The 21,647-nt window shown below is 40.6% G+C and overlaps 1 protein-coding gene and 2 long non-coding RNA genes across 5 annotated transcripts; 2 read left to right on the top strand and 1 right to left on the bottom strand.

The window, feature by feature from the left end:
- Window positions 1-653: 653 nt before the first annotated feature.
- LOC139194431 (uncharacterized) lies at window positions 654-2,629 on the bottom strand. Its single transcript, XR_011579254.1, has 2 exons — window positions 1,405-2,629; window positions 654-1,078 (listed from the first exon to the last, which is right to left on the bottom strand). It is a non-coding gene; the product is annotated as an uncharacterized lncRNA (long non-coding RNA).
- A 444-nt stretch (window positions 2,630-3,073) lies between these two features.
- Window positions 3,074-4,163, top strand: LOC139194651 (uncharacterized). Its single transcript, XM_070819546.1, has 2 exons — window positions 3,074-3,098; window positions 3,244-4,163. Exons 1-2 carry the CDS (start codon window positions 3,074-3,076, stop codon window positions 4,161-4,163), a joined length of 945 nt encoding a protein of 314 aa, XP_070675647.1.
- Window positions 4,164-6,492: 2,329 nt separating this feature from the next.
- On the top strand, window positions 6,493-8,866 carry LOC139194430 (uncharacterized). Of its 3 annotated transcripts, none has more exons than XR_011579251.1 (6): window positions 6,493-6,837; window positions 6,959-7,028; window positions 7,158-7,233; window positions 7,322-7,417; window positions 7,801-7,882; window positions 8,607-8,866. It is a non-coding gene; the product is annotated as an uncharacterized lncRNA (long non-coding RNA). The 3 variants fall into 3 exon arrangements; XR_011579252.1 differs by having other exon boundaries at window positions 6,518-6,837; window positions 6,932-7,028; XR_011579253.1 differs by having other exon boundaries at window positions 6,530-6,837; window positions 6,925-7,028.
- The last annotated feature ends 12,781 nt before the right edge of the window (window positions 8,867-21,647 follow it).

Genomic DNA, 21,647 nt, shown 5'->3' with positions numbered 1-21,647 from the left:
CATCCGGCACATGATCATTAGGAGTGCATGTTGCATCTTCTCTGTTTGGATATGGAAAAGGAAATAAGTCCATCAAATGCTCCCCCTGTCTAGAGTAATCCAGTGATTATGAGAAGTAAGAAACATGTTCTTCAAATTTAACATCCCTTGAAACAACCATTTTTCTAGTTGTTGAATTATAGCACTTGTAACCTTTTTGGGTAGATGAATAACCTAGAAAGACACATTTGGCAGCCATTGGGTCTAGCTTGTCATGATTTTGAGCTTGAATGTGAACAAAGCATGTACACCCAAAGACTCTCAAATGGGAAAAGTTGATCTTTCTATTTTTCAAGACCTCATAAGGTGATTTAAAATTCAACACTTTACTAGGCAATCTATTGATGAGATATGCCGCAATAAGAACTCCTTGAGACCAAAACTTCTTAGGCACATTCATGTGAAACATAAGCGCTCTAATCTTCTCAAGTAGATCTCTATTCTTCCTCTTAGCCACCCCATTTTGTTGATGTGTTCCAACACAGCTTGTTTGGTGTAATATACCATGCGTGCTCAAGTAGTGTGACATGTTATGAGACATATATTATGTGCCATTATCTGATCGTAAAATATGAATTTTTAAAGCAAATTGGGTGGCCACAAGTCTATGAAAATCTTGAAAAACTTCCATCACTTCACTTTTAAATTTCAAAAGATACAACCAAGTAATCCTTGTGAAATCATCCACAAAAGTTACAAAATATTTGTATCCATCAAAAGACTCTAGAATTGGTCCCCAAACATCGGAATGCACGATTTCAAAAGGATTACTAGCCCTAGACAAAGAGGAAGTAAATGGTAATATAGTAAACTTAGAAAAATGACAAACATCACAAGGACTTGTAACTTTGCACATGTTTGGGAACAAGGTGGATAGAACTTTTTCATAAGGATGTGCTAGACGTTGGTGCCAAAGTTGTTGTTCTTGAGCTAAGCTTGAAGTGACTTGAAAAACCTTGGGAACTTGAATATGCTTGGAAAGATAGTAGAGACCATTTAAGAAAAATCCTTCACCAATCGTCTTCTTGGTGACTACATCCTGAAAGATCACATTTTTGGGAGAGAAAATGGCAAGACAATTTAATGAGTTTGTGATCTTGCCAACAGCTAAAAGTTGAAAAGGGAATGAGGGAGCATAAAAAGCCTCAGACTCGACATCACTTTAGATCAAATGTATTTTTCCTTTTCCCACAACCATAGCATTTTTTCCATTGGCAACTGACACTTGAGATGGAATAGAAAATTTTTCAAATTTATGCAAGTTTGTAAACTTGTTAGTCATATGATCAGTGGCTCCAGAATTTATAATCAAATAATCATGCACATTACCAATGTTGAGAGCAGTTGAGAAGGAATGTAAGATACCTGGGATGTCCCTTTGTACCACACCTTCATTTCCAGCCACGAAGCCAACAAACTGTCCTAGTAGTGTAGTTTGATTGTTGTCACACTGATTTAGTGGTCCTTCACTATCTCCAAGACCTTGTTTCTTGTGAAGAAACATAGCAAACTCGTTGATCAGTGCAGCTGGATTAGTGGTGAACTTCAGTGCTCCCTCATAAGAAGTTGTGGCAACATGATTTGCCTTGTAAGAAGGGTTGTACGAGCCTTTTGAGACACCTTTGTTATCCCTAGGAAACTTTGGTTTTAACTCTGGATGAAGAATCCAGCATCAGTCTCTTGAGTGCCCACCAGCATCACAATGGCTACATTTTAAGCCAGTTTTCTTTCCTTTATAGCCTCTCTCCTCACCAAGGTTTTGGTTAGAGAAGTAAGCCCTAGTTTCTGGTATATTTACCTTTATGTCCAAGGTCATGACTTTCCTTCGAACCTCTTCTCTTTGAATTGTGGCACACACACTTGAAAAAGATGGCAGGTCAGGATTCATGAGGATATGGCTTCGAAGATCTTCGAATTCAGGGCTCAGGCTTGCTAGGAGTTGGAATATTTTGTCTTCCTCGGCTCTCTTAGTTAGCACAGCATCGTCGATGGTGTGTGGTCGATACACATTCAGCTCGTTCCATATAGTGGTCAGCTTTCCAAGATGTTGCACAAATGGCTTCCCTTCCTGTTGCAAACCAGCAATGTCCTTCTTTAACTGAAACACACGAGCCGCATTGTTCTGATTTCCATACATTTCCTTGAGATTTTTCCAAAGAGTCATGGAGGATTCAACATAGCTAAAAATTTCTGCAATTTTACGATCCATGGAATTGAGTAGCCATGACATGACCAATTGGTCTTTGCATAGCCAAGCATCATACTCCGGTGAGGTAGTCTCAGGCATTGGAATAGCACCATTAACATAACCAAGCTTTGATCGTCCTCCCAGAGCAAGAGAAACTGCTCTCTCCCATGGAAGATAGTTAAACTCATTTAGCAAGACAGAATTAAGACGTTGATTTGGGTTGATATCAATATCTGAGTGTGGTGATGGTGGAGTAGCATGAAAGCCGTCTCCTTCCAAATTTACTGAGCTTTCTTCAGCCATAATTGAAGGACAAGAAGAAGCTCACAAATCTCTCAAGAGAACACCACAGAGACAGGCCGATTAGGGTCACTGCTCTGATACCATATTGAATTTTGTGAATGGTATATTCATCATAAGACAATCAGCTACAAGAGATAGCAAATATATATGTGCTAGAGGGAAGAAAACAAGACTACCTATTCCTCCTTGATTTACGTCTAAAGCTAACAAAAAAAGAACAAATAAGACACATCCCTTGAATTAAGGGAATTGATAACAAGACAAATAAGACACATCCCTTGAATTAAGGGAATTGACAACAAGAGACACATCCCTTGAATTAAGGGAATTGACAACACTATCTATCACCCTAAAATCCTTTGTACGATGAACATGCAACCTAACCTAACCCTAGTTGCCATTCTTTCTTCTAATAGTTAGCATGTCCTTACGAACCTATTCTTCTAACCATATCGATTTGGAGGTTGGCGGTTTGGGGGATGCAAGACATTGGAGGATTACTTGTTTTTATGGATATTTTAAGGAAGCGGACAGACACAAGTCATGGACTTTGCTCGAACAACTCAAGGTAAATGCAAACTTGCCGTGGTGTTGTTTGGGGGATTTTAATGAAATTCTAAAATCCGACGAGCAAGAAAGGGGAGACCTGCGTAGTGAGCGACAAATGCGGGGTTTCCACAATGCAGTGAATGTGTGTTAATTGATTGATTTAGGGTATAAAGGAAACAAGTTTACATGGGAAACAACACATGGAGGAGGCATAAGGGTTCGATTTGATCGAGTTCTTGTCAACCAGGAGTGGATAAATTTATTTCCAAATGCTTCAGTTTTTCATCCCAAGCCAAACTCCTCAGATCATATCCCGCTGTTACTTGATTGGGAGGCAAAGTGCATATTAAAGTACAAAAAATCTTTCCATTATGAGGAAGCTTGGATGACAAGGGAAGGATGTACAGAGGCTGTAAAATTGGGGTGGACTACTAAATTTGAAGGCTCGCCGATGTTTCAAGTTGCAGAAAAAATAAAGGCCACTCGAATTCAATTGATCAATTGGGTGAACCGTGGACATCGAAGACTCCCTGGCGATATTGCAGCAATTGAGGATAAGTTGAACAGTCTCTTTGGCCAGTCCTTCAACGATACCACCATAGCTCAACGGAAAGAATTATATATGCAACTCCACTCTTTACTTGCTCAAGAGGAAGCCTTTTGGATGCAGCGATCCCGAGAGAATTGGTTACATTTAGGTGATCAAAACACTAAATATTTTCACCAAAAGGTGAATCGAAGGCAACAAAGAAATGGGTTACATGGCCTATTCGACGAAAATGGAGATTGGCATGACAATAAACCTGGTATCGAGAATATTATTATGAATTATTTTACAAAGATTTTTTATTCGCCGGGTACAACGGAATTCGATGAGGTTCTGGAGGCCGTAACCCCAATAGTGGGGCCGGATTTGAATGCAGCACTTACTATGCCATTCACGGATGAAGAGATAAAGATGGCTTTCTTTCAGATGCATCCTTCGAAGTCGCCGGGTCCGGATGCATGTCACCGGGTCCGGATGCATGTCACCGGGTTTCTACCCAAAACACTGGGCTATGGTGGGACAAGACGTATGCAATGAAGTAAGAGCACTACTTTCTTCTGGAATCATGCTCCGGAAAATTAATTACACGCATGTGACGTTGATATCCAAGAGTAAAGATCCAACCGTTATGATCCAATTGCAACCCATTAGTTAATGCAATGTTATCTACAAGATATGCTCGAAGGTCCTCACCAATAGATTGAAGTATGTGTTGCCAAATATCATATCGCCTACACAAAGTGCTTTCATTTCGGGACGTTTAATTTCGAACAACAACTTGGTAACTTCGGAGATCGCACATTATATGACAAGAAAAAAGATGGGTGGAATGGATGTATGGCATTGAAGCTTAATATTAGCAAAGCAAAAGATCGGATCGAATGAAATTTCTTAGAGCAAATTATGCGGAGAATGGGTTTCAAATAGGAGTGGATTTATTTGATTATGACTTGTGTCACTATAGTTACTTATTCATTTAAATTAAATGGTGATCTGGTTATTCATTTAAATTAAATGGTGATCTGGTGGGCTACGTCCGGCCAAGACACGGTATACGGCAGGGAGATCCACTAGCCCCCCATTTATTTGTGATTTGTGCAGAGGGATTGTCGACTAAAGTGGGAGAGAAAATGGCAAATTAAGGGGGTCACCATCTGTAAGGGTGCCCCAAGTGTGAACCATCTTTTATTTTCCGATGACAGCTTTATTTTCACTCAAAGTTCACTCCAGGAATGCCAAAATGTAAAGACATTGCTAAAGATTTATGAAAAAGCTTCAGGGCAAGCAATAAATTATGAGAAGAGTTGTGTGGCTTTTACCGGAAACCTCACGGAGTTTGATGGACAACTTATTGCGGATTATCTGGGCATTTCACAAGTGCAATACCATGATCGATATTTGGGACTATCGGTGTTTGTAGGGGAGGCGAAGAAGGCTACCTTTGCTTATAAATTAAATGGATGGCGTGGAAACCTATTGAGTAGTGCGGGAAAGGAGTTGTTGATTAAGACGGTGGTGCAAGCAATTCCCCTCTACACTATGCAAACTTTTATATTGCCTAAAACATTACGTAATGAGTTAAAACCAAATGGTAGCTCAATTGTGTAAGCCCAAAAGCGACGGAGGGCTGGGTTTCAAGGATTTGTATGCATTTAATTTGGCTTTACTGGCAAAACAAGGATGGCGACTACTCAAACAGCCGGATTCACTAATGGCACAATTATTCAAAGCTAAATACTATCCAACCATGGACTTCATGAATGCCCCTATCAAAATGAATGCATCTGCTTGTTGGAGGAGCATTGCGGAGGCTCAGATGGTTCTCAGAAGGGGTGTGATATATCGTGTAGGGGACGGAGCAGACATAAGAGTGTGGGGTGATAGTTGGTTACCGCGGAAAAAAAATTTCAAGGATACTAGTCCTATTCCATCAGGGTTAGATCATTCATATTCGGTCAAAAACTTAATTATGGGGAAGGGTACTTCATGGGACAGGGGCCTCATATATAACACTTTCTGTGATGAAGAGGTGCAGCTTATTCTTAGCATCCCTTTAAGCTCACTTAAACCCCCGATGTCCAAATTTGGCATGCGGATAAGAACGGAATTTTCTCCACCAAAAGTGCATATCATTTAGCACGTTCCTGTGGGGAGGCATGTGCAAGCGAAGGGGGTGGATTGTCGGTGGAAAGTATTGTGGAGAGCATGTGTACCTGGCAAAATAAAGATATGTGTATGGGGGAGTTGTATGAATGCATTGCCAACAAAGCACAACTTATATAAGAGGAAAATCGTACAGGATGCGTCGTGTAATTTTTGTGGTGGAGAAGTAGAAACAATTGAACACGCGTTGCGGGATTGTATGATGGCGGCAAGAATATGGTATGCTAGCCCATTGGGACTCAGAGTACAAGAGGTCAAAAATGTTGTGTGGGTGGATTGGTTGATCAATTTGGCCCAATCATTGTCAAGGGATAGTTTTGATATTGTTTTGATTACTCTGTGGACTATATGGAAGGAACGAAATGCGTTTGTATGGCAAGGCACACTGAGACATCCAATGGACATCCAATGGATATCCAGACTGGCGCAAGTGGGTATTCCTTCACTTAGACCTAAAACTTAGGACTAAACAAAACTAAAACCAATTACTACAGATATGCATCATATACAATTTAGAAAATTAACCAACTAAAAGAGCTTGCGCTTTCACAAATTCAATCTATACTAAAAGAGAAAAACGCCTGAATCACTGTTTATAAGCACAGTGAATTTCCGATTTTGCCCTCGCTTATTTGTCTATAATTTCAATATTAGTCTAATTTAAATCTGATTGAATCTGGACCGTTCATTGTTTTTGGGCAGTGTGATAAGAAATCAGTCCGTCCATATTTTGTAATCTTATTCTCTCTGCTGATCATCATTCTTCCTCTCGCTCTCTCAACATCTCGAAAACCCCCAACCCCACCCACGAACCCAAGTACACCCAAAACAATCACCATTCTCATCCCTTCGATCTCACGAACTCAAGTCTGAGCCCATTCTTACTTTCTAGGTCAAGATTTTGTGGCTTTCATGTACGATTTGGTGAAGGTTTGAAAAAGATTGAAGCTCAATCCGTAACCTAGATTCCGGCGAGGTTTTCCGGCGAATCCGCTAGCTTCCCTGTATTTTTTGAGGCCCTCACAGTCATCCAATCACCAAATCTTAGGTATGTTTTGATTCTTTAAAATTCTAAAATTTTGACAATCGTTATTTAATTCATCAAATTTTGCACTATAAATGATGTAAGAGTTAGTCTTCAGGGGTTTAAGAGAAGGGTGGTTTTACAGGAGTTTACATCTGAATCCGACCGCCTCTTCTTTCCCCCTTCACTTTCACGGTTCCACCCCAACATCATCGGTAAGCTTTGAAACGTTTTTATGGGTGTGAATTTATGAATGCATGTCTAAACTTTGATTGGAATTTGGTTGTTTCCTCAATTTCCATCAACCCTTCTCACAACTTCATCTAAAATGTTCTGCATGTAAGATCTGTGTTCGTGTAGGTCATTTCAAAGGGATTTCAAGCTGGGTTGCAGAGATTTGATTCAAATTTGTGGATTTGGGTAAGAAATTGAGAACCCCTAATCTTTTCTTAAGGTTTTGGGGCTTTTTTTTATGTGATTTTATGTGAAAATTATGGTTGCCTTGAAGGATGGTAACAACCCCCCGGCGGCTAATCGCTGGACATCACACGCCGACTTACCACCAGTGCATCTGTGTCGTTTCGGATAACTGTATTTACGGAAGGTAAGCAATTTATTCTACTTTAGATTTCAAAGATTTTTGTGCAAATTAAAGTTATCTTCTGGGGATTGTTCTGGAGATGCAAGATTTGAAATAAGATTTGAAGTAAGATTTGAAGTAAGAGAGAGAGAGATAGGGAAATTAATAAAGAAAAGAAAGCACACAGGTAAAACCCCAACAAGATTATGTACAGAGGTAATTGCGAAATATTTAGTGGTGCGGCAAATATTTCTTGGCTAAATTGGGAGAGTTATATTTTATTTAAGTTTTTATTTTTATTTTTATAGCTTTTGGTAAAGATTAAGTTTATGGTATTTTTTATCTTCAGAGGCCTAGAGGCTGATGAGAGCCTATTACCAATCTGCTACTACTCTAAACCTTTTCAGGGCGTTTGCCTCTAGAAGTGACTAAGCAGAGGGTCACGTAGCAGAACTTGGATTTCATAGATCACAGAGAGCAGGGTGATAGGTATGTTTCCTCACTTTTACCATTTTTGAACTTAGATTATTGATAAATTAAGCTCAGAGGCAGAACGTGGAAACAGTATTGCCTGGTCTTCTAAATTTTAATATCAAAGGCTGTTGGTCATAGTTTAGAGGATTAAGTTCCAAAAATAGTTTGGAGTTTCGTTTTTACCAAGATTCATTCTTTTTCCATTGTATTTTCAATTTGTAGGCTTTAAAAAACTTAAGTACGTTGAATGTGTGGTTTAGGACTGATGGATGTTTTTTGAAGCTTAAGTGAGTATAAGGTCAATATACAAATCTGAGGTGAGAAATTATATACCAACTACATAATTACAAAGGGCACCAGTTTCACTTGAGGTCATACTGATGCTTTTAGGTTGTTTTTCAAGGTTTTGGAATGAAATAACTTTTTTTTTACCAAAGAAACATAAGAGATGATAACAACTATATTAGACCTAACTTCTATATGGAGAGCAGGTATAACACTGACAAATTGAGATTGATTCGGTATAGACTGAACTATATCTTAACAATTTTTTTCCCATCTTCAATGAGTAGTTTCTCTAACACAGAACTATATCTTATAAATATTGCATAATATAGATATAAATATTTCATTTGGGTTATCGATGAGGCCAACTGGAAAATAGAGAGTTTATTTAGTATGGTAGCAAAATATATGCAATTTAGAGTCATTCAATTCTTATGTCAACTTTTTTTTTCAGTTCATCGTTGTCATCCAAGATGGAGGAGTTACGTATATGGGTGTCTTTAGTAGAACAAATCTTACTTTTTGAGCTTTGTACAGTTTTAGACGTAAAAGTCTCCTTGGGATAGGACCATAGCTTTTGAAAAACAATCCCTAAGGATGACATACTAACATCCTCAACTTTTTGCATGTAATATATGAATGTAAATAGAACTCTCTGACTATGGCGTATGACCATCCCAATTTTTCTCATGTATATAAGCCCTACTTTTTACACGTTTAAGATCATTTTGAAACCCGCAGCATCGCGCGGGCCTCACTTGCTGGTCATAGCTATTGTAGTAACAATACTGTCCCCCTAAAAAAATGTATAAAATGGTAAAAAAAAAAAAAAAAAAAAAAAAGTTTCACTTTTGTGTATTAGTGTAGTGATGCTTTAATGTCACTATTGCCCTAATTAAAAATGACACCCTTTTTTTTATTATTTTTTGTCGATTTTTTCATCGGTATTGTTTTCATTCTACCTTCAATTCATTTCGATTTGAAATTCGGGTTCCACTAAGTTGTCCATCATAATTCAGTTTTGGTGATCACACTTGCAAGGGTCATGTAAGGTGTATGCTTATCAGAATGCCTTTATCTATTAATCGCCACTAATTTTGTTGTATTAATTTTTCATGATTATATTTGGGATGTAATGAGTGCTTCTTTAGGGGAGTTGAGTAACTCAGAAGAGTGTAGAAACTACTCTTTTTATCGTCGAATCCGGAAGGAAGAAGTGGTTGTAGCTTTGAAGAAGATGAAGCATAAAAAAGCAATAGGCCCAGACGATATACCAATCGAAGTGTGGAAACTTTTGGGAGAGACAGGTATAACATGGCTCACTGACCTTTTCAATAGGATTTTGAAAACGAAGAAGATGCCAAATGAGTGGCGAATGAGCACTTTGGTGCCTATCTACAAGAATAAGGGCGACGTACAAAATTGCATGAACTATAGGGGTATTAAGCTAATGAGTCATACAATGAAGCTCTGGGAGAGAGTCATTGAGCATAGATTGAGGCAAGAGACACGGGTTTCGGACAACCAATTCGGGTTCATGCCAGGGCGCTCAACCATGGAGGCAATCTATCTCTTACGAAGATTGATGGAAAGATATAGAGATGGGAAAAAGGATTTACACATGGTCTTTATAGATTTGGAAAAAGCGTATGATAGGGTCCCAAGAGACATTCTTTGGAGGATTTTAGAGAAGAAAGGAGTACGAGTAGCATATATCCAAGCTATAAAGGATATGTATGAAGGAGCAAAGACTGCCGTAAGAACTCATGAAGGACAAACCGAAAGCTTTCCCATAACTGTAGGATTACATCAAGGCTCATCCTTAAGTCCTTACCTTTTTGCGTTGGTAATGGATGAGTTAACACGACATATTCAAGATGATATTCCTTGGTGTATGCTTTTCGCATACGATATAGTGTTGATAGATGAAACTCAGGAAGGGGTAAATGCAAAGCTTAACCTTTGGAGAGAAGTGTTGGAATCTAAAGGTCTTCGCCTAAGCCGATCAAAGACAGAATATATGGAGTGCAAGTTCAGTGCAAATGGAGGCCAAAACGAGTTAGGGGTGAGGATCGGAGATCAAGAAATACCAAAGAGCGACCGTTTTCGTTACCTAGGATCTATCTTGCAAAAGAACGGAGAATTAGATGGAGATCTCAACCATAGAATACAAGCTGGATGGATGAAGTGGAAGAGTGCATCCGGCGTGTTGTGTGACCGCCGTATGCCACTGAAGCTCAAGGGAAAATTTTATAGGATGGCAATAAGGCCGGCGATGCTGTATGGCACAGAATGTTGGGCGGTGAAACATCAACACGTACACAAAATGGGTGTAGCGGAGATGAGGATGCTTCGTTGGATGTGTGGGCACACGAGAAATGATAAGATTAGGAATGAGGATATCCGGGGTAAAGTAGGAGTAGCCGAAATTGAAGGAAAGATGAGAGAAAATCGGTTACGGTGGTTTGGACATGTGCAAAGAAGGCCTACTGACGTTCCGATTAGAAGATGCGACTATGGGACAGAGGTTCAGGGCCGAAGGGGTAGAGGAAGACCTAGGAAAACTTTGGAAGAGACTCTAAGAAAAGACTTAGAGTACTTAGATCTAACGAAGGACATGACACAGGATCGAGCACAATGGCGTTCTAAGATTTATATAGCCGATCCCACTCAGTGACTTGGATTTTCCAAGTCTCCAACCGAGAAGTTTTCCTCACTCGGGAAATTAAGGGAACACTACCCCAACCTACATGCTCCACTCAGAAAGCTTCAACATACAAGCTTTAACAAAAGAAAATTCAAAGAACTTAGCGAAGAAGGCTTTGGTGTATTTAACACAATACGTTGAAATGAAGGAAAGCTTATTTATTGATATCCCCGATAAGCTACAAATATGTACATATACATGAGTCAAAATAAGCACACAAGAGGGAGCCTTCACAAAGGTTGCTTAGGAGAAGTCTCAGCAGTCGGTAGAGCCCCAGAAAGAGAAGGCACCGGAGGGGGATCATTTGGAGCCTCAGTACTGGACAGAACCCTAGAAGGAGGAGGCATCAGAGGTTGATCATTTGGAGCTTCATTACGCGGTACAGCCCCAGAAGACGAAGGCAATAAATGCCTTTGGAACAAACCCACAAATCTCTGATGATCAAGTAAAACCTGACCATCAGTTTCCTTCATCTGGTCAAGCTTCCTCTTCATGTTTGTAGCATAGTCATGTGCGAGCCGGTGCAACTGTTTATTCTCATGCTTGTGCCCTCTAATCTCCTGTTTGAGACTCATCACTTCAGCCGCCAATGATTCAACTTGGCGGGTTCGAGCAAATAGGCGTTGGGCCATATTAGACACAGAACCTGCACACTGAACACTGAGAGCCAGCGAATCCTTAACAGCTAACTCATCAGACCGTTTGGAAAGTAGTCTGTTATATTTGGGAGTGAGAAGGTTCCTGGCCACCACCGCAGCGGTCATATCATTCTTCATCACGGAATCCCCAACGGTAAGAGGACCAGTAGGGGAGACGAAGGATGGGCGCCATATGTTGTCTGGAGAAGGCGGGGCTGCCTCTTCAACAAGGTTCAAGTCAAAACGACGGTCGGAGGGGCCAGACATTTTCAAAGGTGTTGAAGAGAGAAGAGGTCGGACAAATCAAGATCTTAGAAGTGCAAGAATGAAGCTTCTACTGGTAGAGATTCAAGTGTGCTTTGGAACTTAATGCCAGCCCCTATAAAAATCTGCACTCGACGAAGCTTCAGAAATCGAAGAGGCGCCTGCTCAGAAATCGAAGAGGCGTTTGCTTTCTCAAAAGCTGGGCTGCTTAGAGATCACGAGGGTTGATCTCAGAAATCGAAGAGGCGTTTGCTTTCTCAAAAGTTGGGCTGCTCAAAGACCACGAAGGCCGATCTCAAAAATCGAAGAGGCGCTCGCTTTCTCAAAAGCTGGGCTCCCCAGAGACCACGAGGGCCGATCTCAGAAATCGAAGAGGCACCTACTTTTCCAGCCTTTTCCAGCCTTGTCAGCACCTGTCACACGCACACTCAGTTTTGCGGAAATTATGGGCATTCTGTCAAAGACTTCTGGGGAAGTAGAAAACACATGAATCTTACTGTTCAATCACCCACTTCTCACACGCAACAATAGCTCATGGGTACCACAGATAACTTTGCCAAAGTTCTCTGCCAAAGTTGAGCACGTGAAGCTTGCAGCTCCCACTACATCGCTCTGACCAAGAAGGGTAAAAGAATAGCAAAGAAACAGCACTAACAAAGTTTAGACCCATAAATTTTGAAGGTCTAGCTACCATATTATTACCCACAAGGGTAAAGGAACAGTACCACTGCTGGATAATTGGAAAGTCCCTGTGTGTCAACCTCTGTGCTTCGTGGCAAGGTAGACTAGCAAACATGCCCAACCTTTACTCACATTCGAGAAAACACTCCCAATAAGATTGCTTGCTCCAAAATCGAAGGCACCGTCCTCCGAATCTCGAGAGCCAGACTCCCAACATGACTACTTTCTTAAAAATCGAAGAGAGGGTAAAGGAACAGTACCATTGCTGGATAATTGGAAAGTCCCTGTGTGTCAACCTCTGTGCTTCGTGGCAAGGTAGACTAGCAAACATGCCAAACCTTTACTCACATTCGAGAAAACACTCCCAACAAGATTGCTTGCTCCAAAATCGAAGAGGCACCGCCCTCCGAATCTCGAGAGCCAGACTCCCAACATGATTACTTTCTCAAAAATCGAAGAGACACTGCTCCCCGAATCTCGAGAGCCAGACTCCCAACATGATTACTTTCTCAAAAATCGAAGAGACACTGCTCCCCGAATCTCGAGAGCCAGACCCCCAGCATGATTGCTTTCTCAAAAATCGATGAGGCATCGTTCTCCGAATCAATCGAAGAGGCGCTCGCTTTCTCAAAAGATGGGCTGCTCAGAGACCACGAGGGCCGATCTCAGAAATCGAAGAGGCACCTACTTTTCTAGCCTTGTCAGCACCTGTCACACGCACACTCAGCTTTGCAGAAATTATGGGCATTCTGTCGAAGACTTCTGGTGAAGTAGAAAGCACATGAATCTTACTGTTCAATCACCCACTTCCCACACGCAACAATAGCTCATGGGTACCACAAATAACTTTGCCAAAGTTCTCTGCCAAAGTTGAGCACGTGAAGCTTGCAGCTCCCACTACATCGCTCTGACCAAGAAAGGTAAAAGAATAGCAAAGAAACAGCACTAACAAAAGTTTAGACACATAAATTTTGAAGGTCTAGCTACCATATTATTACCCACAACTGTAAAGGAACAGTACCACTGCTGGATAATTGGAAAGTCCCTGTGTGTCAACCTCTGTGCTTCGTGGCAAGGTAGACTAGCAAACATGCCCAACCTTTACTCACATTCGAGAAAACACTCCCAATAAGATTGCTTGCTCCAAAATCGAAGAGGCACCGTCCTCCGAATCTCGAGAGCCAGACTCCCAACATGACTACTTTCTCAAAATCGAAGAGAGGGTAAAGGAACAGTACCATTGCTGGATAATTGGAAAGTCCCTGTGTGTCAACCTTTGTGCTTCGTGGCAAGGTAGACTAGCAAACATGCCCAACCTTTACTCACATTCGAGACAACACTCCCAACAAGATTGCTTGCTCCAAAATCGAAGAGGCACCGCCCTCCGAATCTCGAGAGCCAGACTCCCAACATGATTACTTCCTCAAAAATCGAAGAGACACTGCTCTCCGAATCTCGAGAGTCATACCCCCAGCATGATTGCTTTCTCAAAAATCGAAGAGGCATCGTTCTCCGAATCTCGAGAGCCAGATACCACAGACCACTTTTTCAAAGTGCTCTGACAGAGTTAAAACATGTGAAACTGGCAGCTCCCACTACCGTGCTATGACCAAGCAGGGTAAAGGAATAGCATTACTACATGTTGTTAGGGAGACTCCTATATATGTCGACCTCCATCCCCAACGGATAGGCAGACCTGCAAAAATGCTCAACCCTTCATCATATCTGAGAGGGCACTCCCAACGAAGCCTTTCGAAATATTCAGCTTTCTTTCCCCCCGATAATACCTCTGCAAACAAGCTATACTAGAGCAAGAATATCTCATATCATCAGGGTTAAAAGCAAGAGTATCCCATATCATGCTTTTTCCCTGTCTTTTCTTTTGGCCTTGTTTTTACCTGCAAGACAAGGAGAAAGAGAGCAATCAGTCAGCACTTGGAATCAAGCTTCCAGCCAGGAACTGACTGCCTGGAACCCCTTACCTGATTACTTACCTGGCATTGCTCTCGAGTACTCATCTTCAACATCTTATGTTTCCAGGGAAGATTCCGCATCTGCTTGAGGAACAGATAGGGCAAGTGCGAAGGATACAAGGAAGCATGTGGAGACAAGCGTAACAGCACACGTGCCGATACATTCATTACTCTGTCAAAAGCAAAAGTATCCCATATCAGCAGGGTGGAACGTACTCTAGATTTGATGGACTTGTTTTGACCCTCAAATTCTTCAGTCGGCCTTATACTCTGGAGGAAACCAGAAAACCCTCCAGCTCAGTTCAAGAATAAGCCTGTGGAAAGTTACTTCTTCAAAAGCAAAAGTATCTCATATCATCTCTTCTCATTTTTCTTCTCTTTATCCTTCATGCTGCTGCAAGATGGGGAGAAGGTGAACAATCAGTCGGAGCTCTGATTGCTTACCTTGTCTGTCACCTCTTTCAGCAGACCCCCTAGCTCGGCGACTTGGGGGACTCCTACTACATGGTTTGTATCGCGCTTGACCAAGCCTGAAACTACAAGTAAGCTTCAAGTGAAATTGATACATTACCTTGTGCATCTCCACCAGTTAAAGATACCACCCCTGGATGGAGGAAGAGTACTTCCAGAGAAGATGCCACATCTACCTATGAGACAGATAAGGCAAGTCAAGACGACACCACACTCCGATACTTAGAAGTTTCGTGATTACGAGATCATTCTCCCACAATATTTCCTAATGTCATTTGTACTAAATCATTCACTTGTACTCACTAAATGAGAGCTTGAACCTATGTACTTGTGTAAACCCTTCACAATTAATGAGAACTCTTCTATTCCGTGGACGTAGCCAATCTGGGTGAACCACGTACATCTTGTGTTTGCTTTCCTATCTCTATCCATTTATATACTTATCCACACTAATGACCGGAGCAATCTAGCGAAGCTCACAAAAAGCGATCGTTTTCGCTACCTAGGATCTATCTTGCAAGAGAACGGAGAATTAGATGGAGATCTCAACCATAGAATACGAGCTGGATGGAAAGAGTGCATCCGGCGTGTTGTGTGACCGTCGTAGGCCACTGAAGCTCAAGGGAAAATTTTATAGGATGGCAATAAGGCTAGCGATGTTGTATGGCACAGAATGTTGGGTGGTGAAACATCAACACGTACACAAAATGGGTGTAGCGGAGATGAGGATGCTTCGTGGGATGTGTGGGCACACGAGAAAGGATAAGATTGGGAATGAGGATATCCGAGGTAAAGTAGGAGTAGCCGAAATTGTAGGAAATATGAGAGAAAATCGGCTCCGGTGATTTTGAACATGTGCAAAGAAGGCCGACTGACGCTCCGGTTCGAAGATGTGACTACGGGACAGAGGTTCAGGGCCGAAGGGGTAGAGGAAGACCTAGGACAACTTTGGAAGAGACTCTAAGAAAAGACGTAGAGTACTTGGATCTAACGGAGGACATGACACAAAACCGAGCGCAATGGCGTTCTAGGATTCATATAGCCGACCCCACTTAGTGGGAAAAGGCTTTGTTGTTGTTGTTGTTGTTGTTGTATATTTGGGATGTCTTCACTGCTTAGGAAAATAGGAGAAAGTTTCTGAGGAAAGGAATTACTATTGTATTTGATTGTTATTTGTCTCTAAAAACATTTGGGATCTATGAGCATGGTCTAAAGTCAATTACTACGAACAAGAAGAGACTAAGGCCTACTTTCACAAGATTACAGATCTGGAACTTGGAGTAATATTTTCTGACTTGGAACACTGTGAAAGCATTGAACTTCATTTTCCTGTTGTGGCTGTTGTGGACAAATTTGGAAGGTTAACAATAAATTTGGGTTCTTATTTGTAATAATCATGGTTTTATGTTCTCTCTTAATTAGGTTGCCTAGTAGATATTGTCAAGTATTAAGTATTTATCACATCAATCTAACCACACTCCCTCTTTAAAGTGTACCATAAGTAAGAGAAGTGCTCAATTAGTGAATTAAAACTTTAAAGTTGACAAAATTGTGATGAAACGACAACCTTGGTTTGCAACACCCATTTTCAAGGACTACATTGATTTAATTTTCAATTTCAATGACCATCTTGATGGAGTGAGTCAATTTTAGGGATCATTTGTGATAAAACCCTTTTATGATTAACTTTTTATTTTATGGAAATAATCTACTTGCTATTGATTCAATTCTCCTTTTTATTTTATGTTGGACATGATACAACGCATTGAAGATGGAAACCCGGTATTGGAGGATAAACTTCTATAAATCCATTCACAATATTCATCAAGCAACCCCTAAATACCTTTTAAAGCATATGTATTGGCCTTGATTGCATGAAACAGTCACCATGAAGCATGAACTCTAATGTTATGTTTTTGAATTATAAATTCGGCTTGAATTATTGTTTTCAATTGTTACTGTTATATTATAATTGTGGTGATTTGAATATGTGTAAATAAGAGAACAAAAAGAAATTAAAAAAAAAAAAAAAAAAAAAGGGTTTTACAACCCTAGATGCGTGTGAGCCGTGGCCTGAAACCGCTGAGCCGCATTGCACTGACTAAGCCGAGCAGAGCCATTGTCCAAACCCAGCAGAGATTGAAAACTACATTTCTTTTATGTCGATTCTCCAACCTCGATCTCTCTGTCCCCTCATCACCTCTGTGTGATTTCCCCGCCAGATCCATTATTCTCCAGCGACCTGAAGTCATCCAAGAACGAAATCGGTCGCCCTCGACGACTGCATAACGAGATTCCAATTGAATCAATGATATTGTGAAATCCCCATTGACTCTTATAGGTTTCTTTGGACACCCATCGTGATTTCATCGACTGTCTGACGCCTAATCTACGTTCGATGTGTTTCTTAGTCATGAGTCACCTTCCCTCTTCTCCGACTCTGCACCAGCAGTTGCACACCTCATCCCTTTCTCGTGACTCACAAACATTGATTTCTACACCGTCGTGGAAACCATAGGGTTCTTGACAGACCTCGGCTCGTTCCCCTTGCCTGAGATGACTGTCGTATTTACATAAATTATTATGTTTTGTATTTGACTACGCAAGATTTGAAATATCTTTTGTATATAGACAATTTAGTGGGACAAAATGTCACCCATGACTTATGAACTTTCAAATCATTTTGAAATAATTATGTAGATTTCAATAGGTTGAGACTCATCAACATTAAGAAACTGAATGGAAACAACTTCAAAACTTGAAAGCAGAAGATCAAGTTGCATTTGGAGATGTTGGTGTTTTTGACATTGCCTTCAAGTTACCCCAGTTGACTACTCTAATTAAAGAAAGCACCATTCTACATAGAGAAAAAATTTCTAAATGGGAAAAGGCAAACCAAATGTCACTTCTCATTATGCAAACTGTCATAGAAGAACATATAAGGAAGGTATTCCAACATGTGATTTGGCAAAGGAGTATATGGCCAAGATATAGGAGAAATTCAAAAAGTCTGACAAGGCTGAAACTAGGCATGGGCATAATGGATCAAGAATCAAGACCAAACCCTAACTAAATCGGAAAAAAAAACCAGTTAGAGCGGTTTTATTTTATTTTTTTCAATTTTGGTACAAAACAGAACCGATATATAAAATCTCGGTTCAGTACCAATTCTCTATATATCTGAATTAAATCGAACCGAGTTTTAAAAAAAAATCCTTTTACCACATGATTGGGTTTAGTTGGGTGGTAGCTAAGTCCATACAATTGTCATGGACTTTAGCTACCACACCTGATCATCGATCTATTCTCTTTCTCTCATTCTCAAGTTTTGACTTGATCTCACTTATCTGATCCCAACTTCAAACTCAAACCTCAGCCGCTCACCTCAAACTTGCCATCCACCTCCTCCTCCAACCTCATTCCTCCATCATCTCCCAATCTCCACCAACTGTCATTCTTCCACCATCAACCATCGTTCTCTTTAGTCTCACTCTTCATTTCTCGAGTCTTGACTGAGGCTCTCATCCCTCATTATCCTCCTTAAGCAGACAAACAACCTCTCTTCAATCTCAACCCCACCATCTTCTTTTCCAACCTTGTTCCTCCATTCTCAACCCCGACGTTGTTCTCCAACCTTGTTCGCCATTCTCAACCCCGATCCGATCTCAACTTTGTCGTCTGTTGTAGTCAATGTTCTAAAAAGCCCCGTCCTAGCCCAGGCACTAGACAGTTCGCCACTACCACGACTAATCCTAGGTGTTTTAAAAATAAGAAAGGTTTCCTATACCTACTTACGCACCAACCTAGGCTGCGACTTTCACAGAGATAGAGAAAGACAACTTCCATTTTACATTTTATTTTTTCAATAAATTTTTAGAGACTTGTTGGATAATTGGATAAACACTAATTATATGTTTGTTCCCAATGTTTTCAATATGTTCTAATACTTTATAATTTATATGTCATTCTACTTTGCAATTTATATAGCCCAATATCATTATGTAATTTTTAAGTATAAGTAGACATTTATTTATGTTATATAATAAATTCAATTAATTTAAAAAAAAATACCGTCTAGGCTCAATCTAGATGCCTAGGCCCAAATTCTCTGACCGTATCCTGACTAACACCTAACCCCGTTTAGAACATTGGCTTCAGTGCTGCTCACCTCATCAGATCCACTTCAGTCAAACTCGTTGCCACTCCAATCATAATGGTAGTCGATCTTTTCAATCTCTTCAAGTTTTTTGCGTTTTTTTCTCTCTCAATTTATGGTCTTTCTCTTCAATTGCTTTGTTTGTCTTGTTTTCGAACCTTAGAAATTGGGCATTCGACAAACTTTAATATATACACAAGTTGATCGAGGAATTTAGCCCAGAATTTGGCTTGTGAATGGCTTCTGTGGTTTATAAAATTGGGTAGTGTGTGATTTATAAAATTGGGAATTTTTATGCAATTAGGATTTTTATACTGTTAATGATTTATAAAATTGCCTAATAACTTTTTGCTTTCTTCTGTGAATGATGTTGATGCACAAAACCGGAGGTCTTGGAACAACGTAAATCCGACTGTGAATCTGCAGGAAAGTAAATAACACAAGATGTATCGTGGTTCACCCCAATGTTTGAGGTACGTCCACACTTATATTGTATTTCTCTGAGAGGCTTGTGAGGGAGAGAACCTCTGTAATGTGAGAGGGGATGTGAGAGGGTGAGAGGGCTTCAGGCCTAAGAGTTGGCCTCCCTTAATGAGGAGAGTGAGGGGTCCTTTTATAGAATAAGGGCTCCTCACTTATTACATATTTGCCCCTTCCTTTATTGCATAATTACATTTAAGTCCCCCGAGTATTTATACGAGATCTAAATATGGAGGCCCTAAGTATGGTATAAACAATAGTCCCCCAAGTCTTCAGTCAAGAGAGTCTTTTGGCTGGAAACTTGAAATTCAGTCCATATGTGGGCTGAAGTAACTAGATGTCGTCTAGAACTAATACTCTATATGAGGCCGTGCCCAATATGAAATGATGCTCAACTATAAGTAGCTCATGTTGCGAGGCTGCTCTGCTTGTGGCTTATCTTGCCTTGGTTGGCTCGGCTTATGGCGTTGAAGGTGAGGGAGTCCCTTTTATAGAATAAGGGCTCGCTCCTCATTACAAAAAATGATGGGCTAGAGTTGATGCTCGCGGCGAGGCGGTTGCTCGGCAGGCGGCGATGCTTTCTAATGATGGTGAGGGGGTCCCTTTTATAGAACAAGGGTTCGTTCCTCAATACATGAATAATGGGTGCTCTCTAATGAAAGTGAAGGAGTCCCTTTAATAAAATAAGGGCTCGCTCATCAATACATGAATAATGGGCTAAGTCCCCTAAGTATTTTTCATGAGGCCCAGTTGAGGCCCAATATATGGTACATAATGTAGTCCCCCAAGTCTTCGGTCAATAGAGTCTGTTAGCTGGAGACTTCAAATTGAATCCATGTATGGGCCGAAATGGCGGTTATTCGGAGGCGGTATTTGTATACCCTACATTGAAGCTTTGTAGGTGAAGCTTTGCAAGTTGAAGCTTTAAAGCTGAAGCTCTGTAAATGAAGCTTTTGAAGCTAGAGCTTTTGTAAATGAAGCTTTTGAAGCTGGAGCTCTGTAAATGAAGCTTTTGAAGCTAGAGCTCTGTAAATGAAGCTTTTGAAGCTGATTGACATGAGTGATGCTCATGAATGTTTATGTTGATTGACATGAGTGATGCTCATGGATGTTGACATGAGTGATGCTCATGAATGTTGACATGAGTGATGCTCATGAATGTTTATGTATGATTGATATGAATAATGCTCATGAATGTTTATGTATGATTGACATGAGTAATGCTCATGTATAATTTGAAGTACTGGGCGTACTTTTGATCACCTGGTTGGTGATAATAGCAGCAGGCTGCCAAATAATTTGGAGTACTGGGCATACTTTTGATGACCTGGTTGGCGATAATAGCGGTAGGGTGCCGAATAATTTTCTGTAGTTGAGTGTACTTTTGGTCACCTGGTTGGCGATAATAGCGTCGAGGTACCGAATAATTTTTTATAGTACTGGGCGTACTTTTGGTCACCTGGTTGGTGCTATTTTGGGCTCATAGGCCTTCACCCTCCACACAACATTCCAGCCCATTTATTCTGGGCTTTGCCTTTTTTTTTTTTTAAGTACCCTCTGATAGGGTTATATAGATGTCTCTGAAAGATAAGAAAAATAAATTACATCATTCTGGTGGGGTGTTTATTCCTTGCTTTTGCAGTGTCCCCATGTGCCTCCCTTTTGCTTTCTCTTTATTTTTCTTTCTTTTGGCAGATGTCAGACAAGGGAATAATAATGGAATTATTGTAAGACAGCTTATCTTCTGCCTAATTTTCCACTAGTGCTCGTGGTATTCGCAGGAGATGATATCTGGGTCGACGACTGCCCCGACCGTGAGAACCTTCGTATCAGTGGTGATGAGTATATTCACTGTTTTTTTACCATACTTCCTCCATCATCAAGTATCTCTGCTTTCTTATTCTCTCTCTCATCTTCTTTCCTTTTTCTTTTTCTGAAATATTCTCTCAACAACTAGTACAGCTCACGTTTAGCCCATCCTTTGGTGAAAAGCACGCCTTTATTTGCAAGACCCACGTTGAGCCCATCCTCCAGCCAAAAGTGAAGACGATGTGCAGAGAGCATTTTCGACAGAATTCGAGCAAGTAGCATATGTCATGGTGAAGTCGTCGGTCCTAAGACGAAG

The sequence above is a fragment of the Malus domestica genome, chromosome 03 (genome assembly GCF_042453785.1).
Source record: "Malus domestica chromosome 03, GDT2T_hap1".
Classification (NCBI taxonomy): domain Eukaryota; kingdom Viridiplantae; phylum Streptophyta; class Magnoliopsida; order Rosales; family Rosaceae; genus Malus; species Malus domestica.
Note: the sequence above shows the minus strand (reverse complement) of the source record. Positions and strands in the feature narration are given on the sequence as shown.